This window comes from Ochlerotatus camptorhynchus, unplaced genomic scaffold (assembly GCF_037179485.1).
Source record: "Ochlerotatus camptorhynchus isolate MF236.1 unplaced genomic scaffold, CSIRO-AGI_Acam_v1.1 ptg000304l, whole genome shotgun sequence".
In the NCBI taxonomy this organism is placed as follows: Eukaryota; Metazoa; Arthropoda; class Insecta; order Diptera; family Culicidae; genus Ochlerotatus; species Ochlerotatus camptorhynchus.
The window spans coordinates 3,725,588-3,741,733 of NW_027040792.1; the positions used below are offsets into that span (position 1 = coordinate 3,725,588).

Below are 16,146 nucleotides of genomic sequence, written 5' to 3' on the forward strand. Positions count from 1 at the left end.
ATTAAGGCTGGTAAGTTACTGCAGTAACTGGAGCACCTAGGTTAAAATGAAATGTAATTTATTTTGAATTTGGAACAAATAAAGAGTTAAAAAAAATATGAATAACTGTTAAATGCATTTTAAAATGATATTTTAATGTGGGCTTGTTTTAAAGCAAAAAGTGTATGATTTCAGCATTTTTTTAACTTTCAAGTTGAATATCTCTGAATCTTAAAATCGTAGACACCTAAAATTTCGGGAGCTTCTTAGTCAAAGTGGTTACTATTGATGGAGTATTCCAGAATCTGAGTAAGAAAAAGTAAATTTTCTTATTTTTGTCTGCCTGATTTCCTATAGTGCGGTTATGGTATTGAAGTTGAATGAAATAAATATGCCAAAAGCTTACTAATAGGTTATATTTTACTGTCTGAAAGTTTGAAAAGGATCGGTCAACTAGGTTATTTTCTACAGCGTTTTTTTTTCCGTGATGCAATTTGATGTGGGACACCCTTTAACTGTTCATTCTGTACAAAAATGGCTCAGTCTTCTTATCCACTTTTTCGTTATAATTAAAACAGCCATTGTTCGACAATTTCCATTTCCGCATACAGACACACACACAAACACACTCACCTGGACGTGGAAAGCAGATTCATCGCCATCATCGCGGTACCGAAAACACCGATAGCCACCGTCTTGCTGGACGTGGCTGCCGGACGGGACAGAAGTCGTAACAGGAACATTTTGGATCCTCAGCGCTCAAACGTGTGATAATTTTTCGTTCTTTTCCGGAAGCTGAAAAAAATGAAGATGGAATGAAATCTCAACTAATTAGAATTGGCAGTTCTTAACGATTTTTTTTTCTCTTATTGGTGGAGGGTACTAAGTGCTCTGGAATATAAGTCTGTGTATGGTATATGAGGTAGGGGGGTGGGGAGTGGTTGAGGGGAGTAATTAAATGGCGTTGATGGTAATTGCATCTTCTTCTTTTGGCTTTATTACGTCTCTACTGGGACTTTACGTCGGCCCTCAACTTAGATGTTAATCATTTTTGCATTAGCATAATTGTGTGGTAAGCACAATAAATTTCGACCCGAAAAATTCCTAGACCGAACCGGGTAATCGAACCCAGCTGCGCCTTTATCGACTGAGCTAAGGAAGTTCCCAATGGTAATTGCTGCATGTTCCGAAGTTGAACCAAGCAGGAGGAGGGAAGTGAGTGATGAGTTTTGGTGTTGAGCTGGATCGGGTGTTGGGAGCTAAGTCGTGCATTGCAGATTTTGCCAATTTGGAGCAGAACCAGGCGGCAAATGGAAGTGGAGGAGATTCATCATCTTGATTTGTCGGCGAGGACTGAGAAAGGATAATGAGCTGAGATTAGCATTTATTTTCGGGAACTGACAACGACGGCACGTCTGGCTTTCTTGCAGGAAAACGCAAATGATAAGATTTGTTGATTTGGTTGGCGGAGAGGCAGAGATTCGGATTGCTTGGTTTATTTCTCCCGAGGATAAGGTTAATTGGTTGTGGCCAGATTTGAATTTATTTCGTTTCATATTCGTGAAAGTGCGTCATATTTTGCATGAGTTAAACCTACCATGACTCAGATGGAGACGCATGGTGCCCCACCCAACTTTCGAAACCTCACGAGACGCGGGAACACAAAGCAATAAATCTCCTAACTCCCATATTCCCTTTGGTAATCATTTTGAAACCGTCGAAATTTTCCAAGAAACAAAAGCAAAAATGATGTACTGTAACAAACAATTTATCCTACCCGGGGCTTCAAATACCCACGCGCCGAGTTTGCATAGCGCCAATCCAAAAATAAATAAATAATAAAAAATAATCGCTCAATTCCGCGCTCAGAAAATGAAAAGTAATCAAAATTCTCCGCGCTTTATAATGGTTTTTGCTGGGTAAGAAAAAAGAAAACACTCAACAAGAATGCAGATCAGGAACGGTCCACGGACTGCTGGTAAATGTAAGTAGGTAGGTAGCAAAAATTGCTCGAATCAGTGGAAAATTGCGAAACAATTCACTCCCGCTGCGAGGCATCCGCTGGCTGTTGGGACGGGAAAATGCATCAAAGTGGTTCTGATAGAGAAATAATGCTAATAATAATAAAAGGCAGAGATGTAGCAGAAGAATGGCAGAAAATCTACTCGCAATGGATTATTGCAGTTCAGTGGATGGCGGGGAGTGAAAAACAAAATGGGATGAACAATAAAATTCTGCTACTACTTGCCTCGGATTTCAGTGACTACCCCCGGAGCTGTCAATTGGGGCAGGGAAAACGGAAGCGATGCAGTGAATGAATTTCCAACTGGAGAAAGTAGGAGCAATGGGAGCGTAAAATATGTTTAAAGCTGTAGTTCTTCCTTGATTGTTAGCGTTAGCGTTGTTATGATATACTTCGTAGATTGGATACTAGTGACACTCACGTCTCTTCTGAAATTCTCAGTTAGACTACTTTCAGGAATAATGCTGGGGTGTAAACATTGGTTCCAATCTAAACAAGAGTAACAGAAGCATGACTGTCGCTATTTCCGGCCACGCCCATCTTTACCATAACTAGGGATAGGGAAGGAAATGTTGATGTAGTAAGTACTTACTTAACGATAGGCAACCGACTTAGCGACACCCATATAAGTGCTACGGAGATGCACGGAAACAAATCCGTTACCATTTTCATGAATAAAAAATCATGAAACAAGAAAAAAAATCATCCCATGAAATCATGACAATAATTCATGATTTCATTATGGATACGACGAATATCATGAACAATAACAAGTGCTTCCATGAACCAAATTCATGGCCGTTAGCAAGCGTTACGCTTTGTTACGTGCCTGTCAAGCCGTCTTCATAAAATTTCAACGTCCATTGCGGTCGGAGGTAAAATAGTGGCAGAGAAAATTTTGCACAGGTAATTTATCAATGCACAATTGTCGTCATATAATACTGCCAGTGTTGGAAAAGTTCACCAAAACTCACTATGACTCGCGAACTTTTCCATTGGTGAACTTCGTGAAATATCGCGATTTTTTTCCAACGCTGAATACTGCAGTGTTATAATTTGAAAAATAGTGAATATGCATTTATTCAAATTTTATGCAAATCTCTACCAGAAGCTCAATAACAAGTGCACCAAGAAGAAGCAGAATCAGAAAATTTACTTGTGATATGGAATTAGCGATGCTACCTGTTTTCTACTGTGACTTATAACGAATATACGTTATATACGAGTACCCCGAATACAACGTATAGTTCGTCTAATTTTACATTGCAAATGCTAGCAAAACTAGACGACTCATACGTTGTATTCGGGGTACTCGTATACAATGTATAAGAAGTCAGGTAACACAGTAGTGCTTTTTTGTGTGGAAATTTGTTCATTTCAGTATCTAATATATTGTCATTCAATATGCCCATACTTAATCAAGTAAACCGATCATTAATAAATATCTTAAACAATAATTAATTACCTTATAAAAAATAATGCGCTACAGCCTAGTAAATGAAGTTAGCATTGAAAATTAAATTTCAGAATAATGGACTTCGATCAGGTGCAGTACATAACTCTCGACGAGCCATTAGTGCCATCTGTGGCAGCGCAAATTGCCGAAGAGCAAAAGGTGTGGACTATACACTCGATACGCTGATGATCCTGAATTTCCAGAATTGGAATTTGAAGCGGTTCTATTTCGGACTGGTCTGGACAATTACACCAGCTTCCTAATCAACAACCATGGAAAAACAAGTTCAAGGGAGTTCAGCGAGCTACAGGAAAGTGACATAAAACTGTTCTGTCGAATAGCTCGTGATCGCGTCATGTTCCGGAAACTTCTGGCGAATCTGGTAAGACTTTTTATACTTTATATCAAAATAGGTTAAATACCAATATAATATAGAATCTTCCCATTTTTTTCGCAATACGGTTTAATCAGCCTCAAATTTGCAATTATGCAATTTGATTTGTTTTTTCATGAAGTGCTAGTTTCATGAAATACTTAATTCACAAATGCATAATAACTAGTCTAGTGATTCTGTGTAGCAATGGTGCTACAATGCGACAGAAAGAATTAAATGCTGCCGCTCTTTAACGTAAATCACTCGATTTTCGGGTTTTACGAATATTCGATCAATCGATTTTACATACTCAATATGACTATCTCCTGGATACCAAAAGATATCATTAAATATACATAGATTTATCATTTTGGTACATTTACGTGGGAGGAAATATATTAGCATTCTGATAAAGTTACACTCTATGAAATAAGTGTGGTTATATTCTACTTAATTTGAATATCGAAAATTCCATTCAATCTGTAGTCGAAAGGCCAAGCCACTTCTTGCTTCAGCCGCTCTCGTGCCGTACTTCCATCGGTTCCTCGACAAAATCCAACAGCTCCAGTGCCTTGCGAAATCAGATCTGGGATATTTTGTTGAAGCCATCGCCAATGTACAGCCTCGTATACAGTTGCAATGTACCTTGTCCTAGCTCTCCGCTAGCTGGATCCACGCCAGCGAGGGATGGCCGGAGAGGAAGCGTGCTGGATCGGATAGGTTCCCCCTGAAGCGGTGGAAGATGTTATGCTGCTGGCATGTACCACTTGCTGGAAACCTGAAAAAGTAGAGCTCCTTGCAGCGTTTTATGCAGTCGTCTAACCACACCTAATTGTTGGTCTTATCCCAGATCACAACCAGGATTTGGAAATGCAGATACTTTTCCGCCAACTTCTTTGCCAGCTCGAACTCTTCGGCATCCACTGAAAAGGTAAGGCATTTAGAATAAATTGTTTGAAAAAACGTGTTAAACCCATAAAGAAGAATCAATCGCACTTTTGCGACTCGTACTGCTGCATCAGAACTTAGATGGATGGCCTATCAAACTGTGTCTCCGTAGCTGGAGCTTATCTCACAAACTGGAAGCATGAAGGAATTCCAAGAATGCAAGCGCGATGTTCTTTTCATGAAGCTGCGGCACAATTTACAGGTGGATGATTTGAGGGCGTGCTTTTGTGTAACATCTCAGCGCGGATCCGGTGAAGGCATGTGCTGGGATATTTTCAATACGATCTGATCTACTTCACTTGTTTCATCAACGCTCTGTAGAATTTCATTAATGCGAACTTCTATGCCGTCGAAGATTGTGGACTATGGTTTCACTTGTCGGAATACAATCGTTTGCCACCCGCCTCGCAACTGATTCTGTAGCTGCATCAAATTACAGGTAATGGACGAGCTGTCGTGCGCTATCGATGAACAGTGGCGAACATCTCCGGGTGGGGACACCGCCAGGCTGGAATCCATATGATCACCTTTGGCAATCGGCAACAAACACCGTGTAAAGACATCGTCGAGAAAGATAATGCAAATAATAATAACACCGGGAAAGCAGAAAACTCCAGAAACAAAATCAACTTCTCGTTACACAGATAAATTAATATAATAAAAATAATTAATATAATATAAGCAAAATTATAAATAAATTTATAATTTTGCTTAAATTTAATCAATTTGACATTATACTTAGTTTAATTGAAGAATTAAAGTGACGATTGACTCACAGATGACGAGTGGATGAAAATCTCGGTGAAAATGGTAATGACATTATAGATACTACCATAATCATGATTCAAGTTTTCAAATCCATGAATATAGTTTTCGGTTTCGAAACTGATGATTTATGATTTCGGGAATCTAGTTAAAAAACGCATGATATCATAAAGAACTCGTACCATTATCATGAATAAATTTTTCGAATCCATGAATATAGTTCATGGTTTCGACTCGTATGATAAATGATTTCATGAATCTAGCTACGACTTCTCATCAACCGAAAATAATCGTAACGCATAGGTTGCGTTACGAAAACAAAAGCTCATTAAATCATGAATTTTATTCATGGTGCATTTTCATAACATGAAAACACACAATTTTCCTGAAATCATGAGTCATTTTTCTCATTTGAGATTGGATTTGTTCCCGTGTGGAGGGTTGGGTAGGGTATTCAGTTAAGATTCACCTCAAGTTGGCTATCGAAAGAAAATATTCATTTTGTTTAGTGATCATGAATTTTAATAGTGATGACGGAGAGCTTTGGATTAAACCCATGATTTTCTGCTCAGTAAGCAAAAACGATCCCTCCAGGGCCATCGAGCATCTCAGAACCATAACGCTTCGCGACAATACAGGACTACGTTTTCGCTTGATATGCAAATAGTTTCCGTGGTTAATGTTCAATATAAAATATACAAATGATGGTGGCGATTTATTGTGATGTGGAAGAGCTTGAGGTTAAATCCCTGATTTTCTGCTCAGTAAGCAAAATCGATCACTCCAGGGTCATCGAGCATCTTATAATCCACAGCGCTTCGCGTCAAAGTACGAATTTATGGATGAACTATCTATTATTGAATAACTTTTATTGATGACAATTACATGTAAGAAATAAAATATAAAGTACAAACAAAACGTGGCTACTAAAATCTCATAAAGATATTCTCACAAATATATTTCACGCAACCAGGAATCTCAAAACCATTAGACGCTATAATGATACCCTGTACATGTTAGAAAGCTAAATAAGAGATTATTGCAGCAAAAATATACTTCTTCGGCTCAAAATGTGTGTTGGGCACTGCTGCATAATGCCAGAATCTTAATGTGTTGTCCATGTTCAAGAGCCATGATTGAAGTCAAAAATCTAGCCTAGTCTCAAAATCTTGATGATTTTGTAATGCAATCTTTACAAATATTTTAAGAACGATTATTTGAATGTTTGTAGATCTCATTGTTATCTAAAACAGTTTCTAAGCTCAATCTGTCAACTCAGCCTAGTGCCCTTCGAATAATTTATAATATTTTAGATACATTTCAAAATACAAATTTTGGACTTAAAAAAATTTATCAAAATTATGGAACTCGACGAGATCTGAAAGTGTCTGTAATAAGTGTACTTAACTTAACTCATTATTCGCGGCAACCAATCAACTGAATTGGACGCAATAACTGCCAAATAAAAGGTATCATGAACCATAGAACGCTATTGAATAGTTTTGGAATCGGTCACTCGGTTCCGGAGATATGGCCGTTCCGGTGAATACGTGTTTCTCGGCAACCATTGAGTCGAATTGGACGCAACAACCACCACATAAACGGTAGTATGTACGAACGGTAATGAATAATTGTGGAATCGGTCAACTGGTTTTGGAGATATGGCCGGAACATGTTCCGATGAATATGGGTTACGAGGGTGGATGATGACGGAACTACCACTCACTGTAGCAAGATAAATGTCGGTAGACTGTGGACTATCTTCGTTGTTCGAGTTGATCTAGTGTGGTAACCTCTAATTCTACTCAACTTTATGGTTGAATTCGTCATCAGCTGATAAGTATCCATATGACAGTCATCTAAATAAAGGATGATATTTATTTGAAAATTTGCTGTAAAACTTACAGCACTTAGAGGACAACAATGTAAGAATAAGATGGCTAACAAATGCTTTAGATTAGATTTATAATTTGATTGTATACACACATATATTTTTTGCCGAGATGAAAAAGTTGCCGAGATTCAGCTAACAAATGGGAGTTTTGCCAACATCCTGTGTCCGGACACTCTCACCCGGTTGAGTCAATCCGGAGCTCATGCCACCATCGACATCTTCATCAGCAACATTGGCGATAACATTTCTCTAGTCGAGACCGATCCCTTCGCTTTCCTCTATTGACCAGAACTCGAAACCATCCCTAATCACAACCCCAGTTGAAAAGGCCAATGCTCTTGGCCAACATTTTGTGATTTCACATAATCTTGGCCAAACCATGGTGAGCCCCCATGAGCCTGCCGTACTGGAGGCAATGTCTAGAGTCGCAGCTGTTAGAAGCACTAAAAATATGAAGGCCGCGGGTATGGATGGTGTAGTCAACCTCGAGTTGAAAAACTTGAGTATTGACTTCTTCAACCATCTTACCGTTATCTTCAACAAATGTTTGGAGCTTGCCTACTTCCCCCTGCATGCTGGAAGTTAGCCAAAGTGATTGCAATACACAAGCCGGGTAAAGATCCTTCCAGTGCCAAAAGCTATCGCCCCATCAGCCTTTTGTCCTCCATCTCGAAGCTAGTCGAAAAGTTGATACTCAGCCGGTTGCTGGAGTTCTCCAACGAAAATAACATCTTACTCAAGGAGCAATTCGGGTTTAGGAAAGGTCACTCAACGATCCACCAACGAAGTATGTTACTAACATCATCAACCGGAACAAATCCGTTTCAAAAACATCTGCTATGGCATTGTTGGACGTCGAGAAGTCTGGCATGATGGCCTAGTGTACAAACTGCATCGATACAACTTTCCGATCTACCTCGTGAAGATCATCAAAAACTTCTTTTCGGGCAGATCATTCCAGGTCTACTTGAACAATGTCCCCTCTGATACGTTCAACGTAGATGCAGGGGTACTTCAGGGTAGCCTGCTTGGGCCTATCCTATTCAACATTTTCACGTCAGACGTTCCTCCTCTGCCGGGTGGTGGTATCGTGTCAATGTTCGTAGATGACACCTCCATGGCGAGTAAACTACAATCAGGCTTGGATGTTCTGTCCGACAATTTCAAGAGCTGGAAGATTTGTATCAATGCAGCTAAAACAGAGAGTGCCACCACCTAAAGCTTCAGAGGATCCAAAACAAGATCCTCAGAATGATCCTTAACGTCCACTGCGAACTCGTAATTCTGAGATTCACCACCTGGCCGGTCTTCAAACACTTCTTCTTCTTCTTCTTCTTCTTCTTCTTTTTCTTCTTCTTCTTCTTCTTCTTCTTCGCATTTCAAGCTTATTGCATATCGCATATTAGCTTATTGCGTGCTCTCAACTTAGTGTGCTAGATGCACTTCCACAGTTATTAATTGAGAGCTTTCGATGCCTGTACCATTTTTGCATTGGTATAATTGTGTGGCAAAGTCCAATCATACTTCTATGTCCAGGGAAGTCGAGAAATTTTCCAACCCGAAAAATTCCTAGACTGGACCGGGAATCGAACCCAGCCACCTCCAGCATGGTTTTGCTTTGTAGCTGCGCCTCTACCGACTGAGCTAAGGGAGGCCCGGGTCTTCACACACTCGAGGAGCGAAATACGTCCACGCTAGAAAGGTTCAGAGTCGCCTGTCTGCGATCAAACCACCAGATCATTCGTTATTTGGCAACCTATTTTAAGTAGTTAGGTAGATTCGTAAAAAGGCCCTCAAAAGGGTATCCTGTAAATTAGCGCTAAACGCAATCATCACATCAGAATCACCAATTAAGAGCCAAATGTTGAAACTTAAAAAACCAGCAAGTACACGTAAATTTAACCCTACTACGCGAAGTTCCACTCAATCAAACCAAACGTACTTTTCGTCGAATAACGAACTTTTCAGTCTCGGGGCCCTTAATTTTACATGAAATATTTGTTTACGTCTGATCCTTTATGTCAAAGATGGATTACGTCACGTGTAAAATTAGTTATTTCTAAGTGTGTAGCTAAACTAGGTTGCCCCATCCATCGAATCTAATGTACGTATGGAAAGTTAACTAAATTTTGGCATCATCTATAGTAGAAACATTCCATTTTGTGTTAAAACCAACTCGGAAAAGAGATGCAAAGTGCGGGTTGTCCTTTTTTTCCTCTGTTCGGGACCTAACACTACTGTGACCAGTAAATTGATCTATTGTAGTATATCCCGAGTCCTTAGTTTAGTGCATGTCGTATTACTCCATCACTATTGAGAAATGATGAAGTAAGTATTCGATTTTTTTTACAGCTACCACTCTTGCATTTATCGCAAGGATCCGACTCTAATTGAAAGGCAACACGGTTTGCTTTTTGTTTACCGCTTCTAGTTTTGTGCTCTAAATTTCTTTCCAAATCTACCCAAATACGCGTTTTTAAACACCCGTTTTTATTCGTCTGCATACCCAAAGTGCTTTGTCGTATCACCAACATAAAGTTTCGGTCTATTGCCTGTTCCGTCGCGATTTTTCTTGGTTCTGTGTTGACCGCTCTTGCATCAAAAAGTGTTGATCCGTAGCTGTTTGTTTTCATTACCGTCATCATTCATCGCCTATTGTCCCCTACATACATCGATTCACCGTGAACTGCATCATTCGGACTGTTTCACGGAGAAAAAATTTTACTCGTTTCTGTCCGTGTTATTGTGCTGCCTATGAGAAGGCGTTCAACAGCAAGCTTGCGAGTGGGAAGCCAAGTGAAACCGAAATGGCAAAACAAAAATGTGGCGAGTGCAAACAAGAGATCCATGATCTCAAGCCAATTTGCTGTGGTTTTTGTGAGGCTTCTTATCACATTAACCAACAGGGTTGTGGTTTGTATTCTCGCACGATGAAAGAAGCACTCTCAGCCGGGAAGGCAATGTTTATTTGTCCTCCCTGTAGAACTGTGCTGAACGGCCGGTCCATTCGCACTTATCTTGCCGACAACCTAAGGTGCCAACACATTGATACGCCACCGCTTGCTGATTTGCCTAAGCAAGTACAGGAACTGTCCATCGTGGTGGAAAAACTGAGCAAGAAAATTGAAAGATTTGCTACTCAGACAAATCCCGTTCCCACTCCGTTACCTTGGCCAAAACCCGTAGACCGCCGTGAAGACCGTAGACCGGAGATATCTATACCTGCCGTTAACGGAACGAAGGCGATTGATTTTGACGAGATTCATCTTTCTGTGCCGTCTATCGCGCAAGCTGCGGCACCAGAAAAGTTTTGGCTGTACATGACTGGCTTAAATCCGCTAATCAGTAACAGTGACGTGCAGAAAATCGTTGCGCGTTGTTTGTGTACTTCGGATGCTGCTGATGTGGTGCGCCTTGTTCAGAAGGACAAAGATACCACCAACTTGACGTTTGTATCTTACAAAATCGTATTGGACCCTAACCTCAAGGAACTGGTGTTGGAACCCTCGTCCTGGCCCGTTGGTATCCGTTTGCGGGAATTTGTCAATTTTTCAAAAAACTTATGCTTTCTGTTGGTTCTACTGGATCAACGATCGACCACCGCAAATTTTCGGAAAAATCAACTGACAACGAAACACGACGATTGACTAACGGAGCTAGCCATGATGGACTAAGGACCCCGCGACGCATGTTAGATAGCACTTTGGAGGCCTCTTCTCAGCCCGATACAGTCCCGTCTTTTGCTGCCAGCGATCATCTTAGTCGTCGCGGTCCTGTTGTCGAGTCTGCAGTTGAGGTCCTCCAGCCTGCTCTTCCAGGCAAGTACGTTCAATATCATATGCTTTCACTACATGATCGACATTCCGTTTCCAGTGTGTGTCTAGTCGAGGACACTATTGGCTACAATACACCGACACTTAGTCCTCCACCACTTTTCTACGCTTCGTCTTCACACCATTCTCCAACGCAACCAAGATCACCGCCATCGAACCCGGGACGCCTGACACTAAGCAGTACGGAAGCCCCTGACCCGCCTCCAGCCATCATCGAAAACCTGTCGCAGTTCTCTCGTTCCTGCCATTCAAGTCGTCCCGGCCCTGAGTCTAGCGCTGGCGATGGGGTCTTCCAAGCTGCCTATCATGGCAAGTATCCTATTAGTAACGGCAATCCCCGCTCTGACGAATCTTCAATCCCTAGAACTGCGCCTTTAGCAAGTAATGCTGTACCTGCTTCTTCGAATGTCCCCATATACTACCAAAATGTTGGTGGGATCAACAGCTCTCTCGCCGAGTACCAATTGGCCTTCAGCGACGGTTCCTATGATGTTTACGCACTTTCCGAAACCTGGTTCAATGGACATACCTCAACGAATCAGTTGTTTGGCGAATCATATTCCGTTTATCGACAAGACCGGTCGCCTTCGAATAGCAACAAAAGCACTGGAGGTGGTGTTTTGCTGGCTGTTCACTCGAGTTTTAAATCCCGTACGCTCGACCCTCCTGATGGCTCGGCGGTTGGGCAAATATGGATCGCAATTGCCACTGTCGATGCAACACTCTACCTATGCGTTCATCGTTTACTCGATCAGGGGGAATGATCGAGTAAACGATGAATCTTTGATCGAAAAGCATATCGATTCACTTAACTGGGTGGTTTCGCAGTTAGGACCAAGAGACAACGTTATCATCCTAGGCGATTTCAACTTGAGCTCGATCTCTTGGCAGCGTAGTCCACATGGTTCCCTGTACCCGATTACATCACAATCCTCGATTAGCCTGGTATCACGGAAGCTGCTTGATGTGTATAGCACCGCTGGACTCAGACAAATGAGTGGAATTGCAAATGAAAACAATCGTACGCTTGATCTATGCTTCGTCAGTGAGGAACTTTGCGAGCACAGCACATGTCGATTGGGACGAGGTGCTTCAAAATTGTGATGCCAACCTCGCTGCGTCGACCATATCTGGTATCCTGTGGTATGCCATCGATCAGTTCGTTCCCGTGAAGTCTAGACACGAGCCGGCTAAGCCAGCCTGATCAAATGCTGACCTCAAGCATCTTAAGACTGTGAAGCGGGCAGCTCTCAGACGACATAGCAAGTATCGCACGGACTCCACGAGAACGAGATATATGGCGGCGAGCACTGAATACAACCAACTTAATAATCGTTTGTAGAACGCATATCAGGACCATCTGCAAAGGCGCTTCAAGACAAATCCCAGAAGTTTTTGGCGTTACGTCAATGACGAACGGATGGAATCCGGACTGCCCTCTACGATGACCAACGGATTGTTCGAAGCTGATTCCACCACTGACATCGCCGACCTGTTCCGTTCTCAATTCAGTAATGTTTTCACTAATGCACACATCGACCCGCAGGATGTAGCCGTCGCCACCAGAAATGTTCCTCGACTTTCGGCCTCTGATCACGAACGATATGGTTATATCAGCCAGAAAGGATTTAAAATCCTCCACGGGATGTGGTCCGGATGGGATTCCATCGCTTGTCCTCAAATGCTGCGCGGATACACTTGCAACACCACTAGCAAGAGTATTCAACCTATCTTTGGCTACTGGTGTATTCCAAAACTGTTGGAAGCAGTCGTATGTTTTCCCAGTTTTCAAGAAATGCTGCAAGCGGATTGTTTCGAACTATCGGGGCATAGCTGCGTTGAGCGCCACTTCTAAGCTGTTTGAGGTGATCGTTAGGCATAAGCTGGTTCAGAACTACGCACACTACATTTCGGTTGATCAGCACGGATTTATGCCTAACCGTTCGACGACAACTAATTTGACTTGTTTCACTTCGTTCGTGATCCGCCAAATAGAAAATGGTCAACAAGTAGACGCTAATTACACAGACTTATCCGCGGCGTTTGATAAAATGAATAATCAAATCGCAGTTGCTAAATTCGACAAGCTGGGAATGAACAGTAACTTGCTTTCCTGGCTTCGATCCAACCTAACCGGTCGAAGTATGTCCGTCAACATTGGAGACCACGTTTCACCCTCCTTTCCGGTTTGGTCCGGTGTTCCCCAAGGAAGGTACTTGGGGCCGTTTTTTATTCTTGCTGTATATGAACGATGTCAATTTCATCTTGAAATGCCTAAAACTCTCGTATGCCGATGACCTGAAGCTTTATTACATGATTAAGCAACCACAAGACACGTTTTTTCTGCAACAACAACTGGAAGCCTTCGCTGAATGGTGCCATATTCATCGAATGTCGCTGAACGTGTCCAAATGTTCGGTTATTTCATTTGGCCGCAAGCAATCATTCTTCCATTTTAGCTATGCTTTGGGAGGCGTGAATCTACAACGTGATTCGACAGTCAAGGACCTGGGGATTCTGGTTGATACTAAATTAACCTTCAAGGATCACGTCGCGTACGTTGTGCCTAAAGCCTCATCGCAACTAGGATTTTAATTTCGCTTTGCAAAAAAGTTCAAGGACGTTTACTGCCTAAAAGCTTTATACTGCTCAATTGTGCGCCCTATCTTGGAGTATTCGTCTATCGTCTGGTCTCCTTATTACCAGAATGAAATTCAACGCATCAAAGCTGCTCAGCGAAAATTCGTCCGGTTCGCTCTACGTCATCTTAGGTGGAGAGATCCATTCAACCTGCCCAGTTATGAAAGCCGTTGTCTACTTATAAATCTGGAATTACTAGAAGCAAGACGCAACGTGGCAAAAGCGTGCTTTGTTGGGGATCTTTTGCAAGGCAACATTGACAGTCCTACGCTTCTTAGTCTCTTGGACATCAACACACGTCGTCGCAATCTTCGGTCGCACTCGTTTATCACCATCCCTCCGGCAAGAACTAATTATGGCTTACACGAACCTTTGCGAAGCATGTCCCGTGTATTCAACCGGTGTTATTATGGGTACGATTTCAACGTGTCACGAGAAACAAATAAGCGTAGTTTTAATCGAGTTTTATGTTAAATTATGTTATTTGTTAGTTTTGTATTTAGTTGTAGAACAAGTGTCATTGTGGTAAACATTTAACCTGTTGACTGATTAGCAATAAATAAATAAATACATAAATAAAGGTCCCGCTATTTATACCCTTCGGAGTGTTGAAACACCCTCCAGAGGCGCGCCCCTTTGTTAGTTAAAATTTGATTCCTTAGCAAACAAATTAAGGTATGACACCGATAATGACCATGCATCAGAACCCTAGTCTTAACCACTTCAAACTAGGGAACAACGAATAAAAGATTAGGAATAACATAGATGAAGACAACTAACTCATTTTTCCTTGTTTCAAGATCATCTTCGGTCCAGGCAACCCGGGGACTTATCACTATCAACAAGGCATAAAAAGTAACAAGGACTAAGATGTGTTCCTTTGATTACTGAAAAATCTTGTTCCCCTAGTTTGAAGTAGTCAGGACTAGGACTAGGAATCGGTGGGTTGTACTTAGTCGGCCCAAAATTAGATCTGAACCCTATTAACTTATTGAGCACAATCATCAAACTTCAGTGATATTTATAAATTTTGAACACAAAGAGACCATGTTTAACCATCAGTTGATCCAAAAGTTTTTTTTTTATCTTTACAGGGTTGCAATCTGTTATCAAATTCTTTATAGAATAGGTCTTTTCCATTCGGCTACACGTGCTTTGGACTGACCAATAACAACATAGAATCACAAGCCCCCATTATCAGATTACTGAAAATCTCATTCTAATGGATTGTCAAAAAAGCATAATTTTAAGTCGTAACGTTCCATAACATGTCACCTTTTGAAGCCATTAAGAATCGAACCACATAGAATCGATATAAGCGGCACTTGAGTACTACTGCCATTCCAAAAGCTGTATTCCCTCATCATCCCTCGCTATTGCTGGTAGCGTCGTCGCCGAGCAGATCCATGATCTGGAAACATTCCGGTATTTTGATGGCAGCCATAAAGAGTGCATTATAGAGATTACTCGACTGGAATCACCGCCAAAAGGCAGCTGATTGCGCGCATATCCAGGTTTTCCCATCCGAGCTTTACTGTTTTTTTGTTCTGTCCTTTCAAAAAACATCAACTGTCATAAACTCGCTTGCCACCGCACCATCAACAGCAACGATTGTAATCCGTTAAAAGCCAAAAAGTGACACACATCATTTCCGTCGCACGTTCGGATTGGGGTACATTTACGACCAAATTGATTTAAATGCATTTTCAGTTTCGCTGGTGTCAACCGTGCGAGAGCTCGGAGAGCCCTTTAGAGGCTCATGGCCTTCTCTGTGAGTGACAGGGTCTGTCAGTTGCTGGGGGTGACGACGACACTGGCTGTTGACTTTTGACGACCGAAGCAGAGCACACCGTGCCGTGATGAAGGATTATTCGTTCAAGTAAAAGAGATGGTCGGCTTGGTGAGGGGAGAGGGCAGCGAAAAAAAAGGTTGGAAAAGGGAATCGCTTTCACTCGAGTGAGCTTCCAAGAGTTGCAAGTTCAGTGCCGTAGTTTTTATTATTATAATTTATAATAAAGAGCTAGAAGAAAGCAGAGAGTTCCTTTTCCAAGCACATGAACGAAGCACTCGACACCGGAGCAGAAGTGACACACAGTGCACAGTATATCATCTTCTGAAAGTCGTTCTACAACGTGGGGGTGGGAGTATTCCAGAGCGACATGTGAAAAGGGCCTATGGGCCGACTCATTCAGGCAAACTGACACCAGCACGTTTAGGCTGTGTTCCATTAGGTAA

The 16,146-nt window shown here is 41.7% G+C and overlaps 1 protein-coding gene across 1 annotated transcript in view; it reads right to left on the reverse strand.

Moving 5' to 3' along the window:
* LOC135707176 (uncharacterized) overlaps positions 1–16,146 on the reverse strand; it is a 49,564-nt gene that overhangs the window by 21,384 nt on the left and 12,034 nt on the right. Inside the window, exon 2 of the mRNA XM_065228925.1 lies at positions 613–774. Within this exon, the coding sequence (XP_065084997.1) occupies positions 613–722 (110 nt within the window). The 5' untranslated portion in view covers positions 723–774. The remainder of the gene's footprint in view (positions 1–612; positions 775–16,146) is intronic.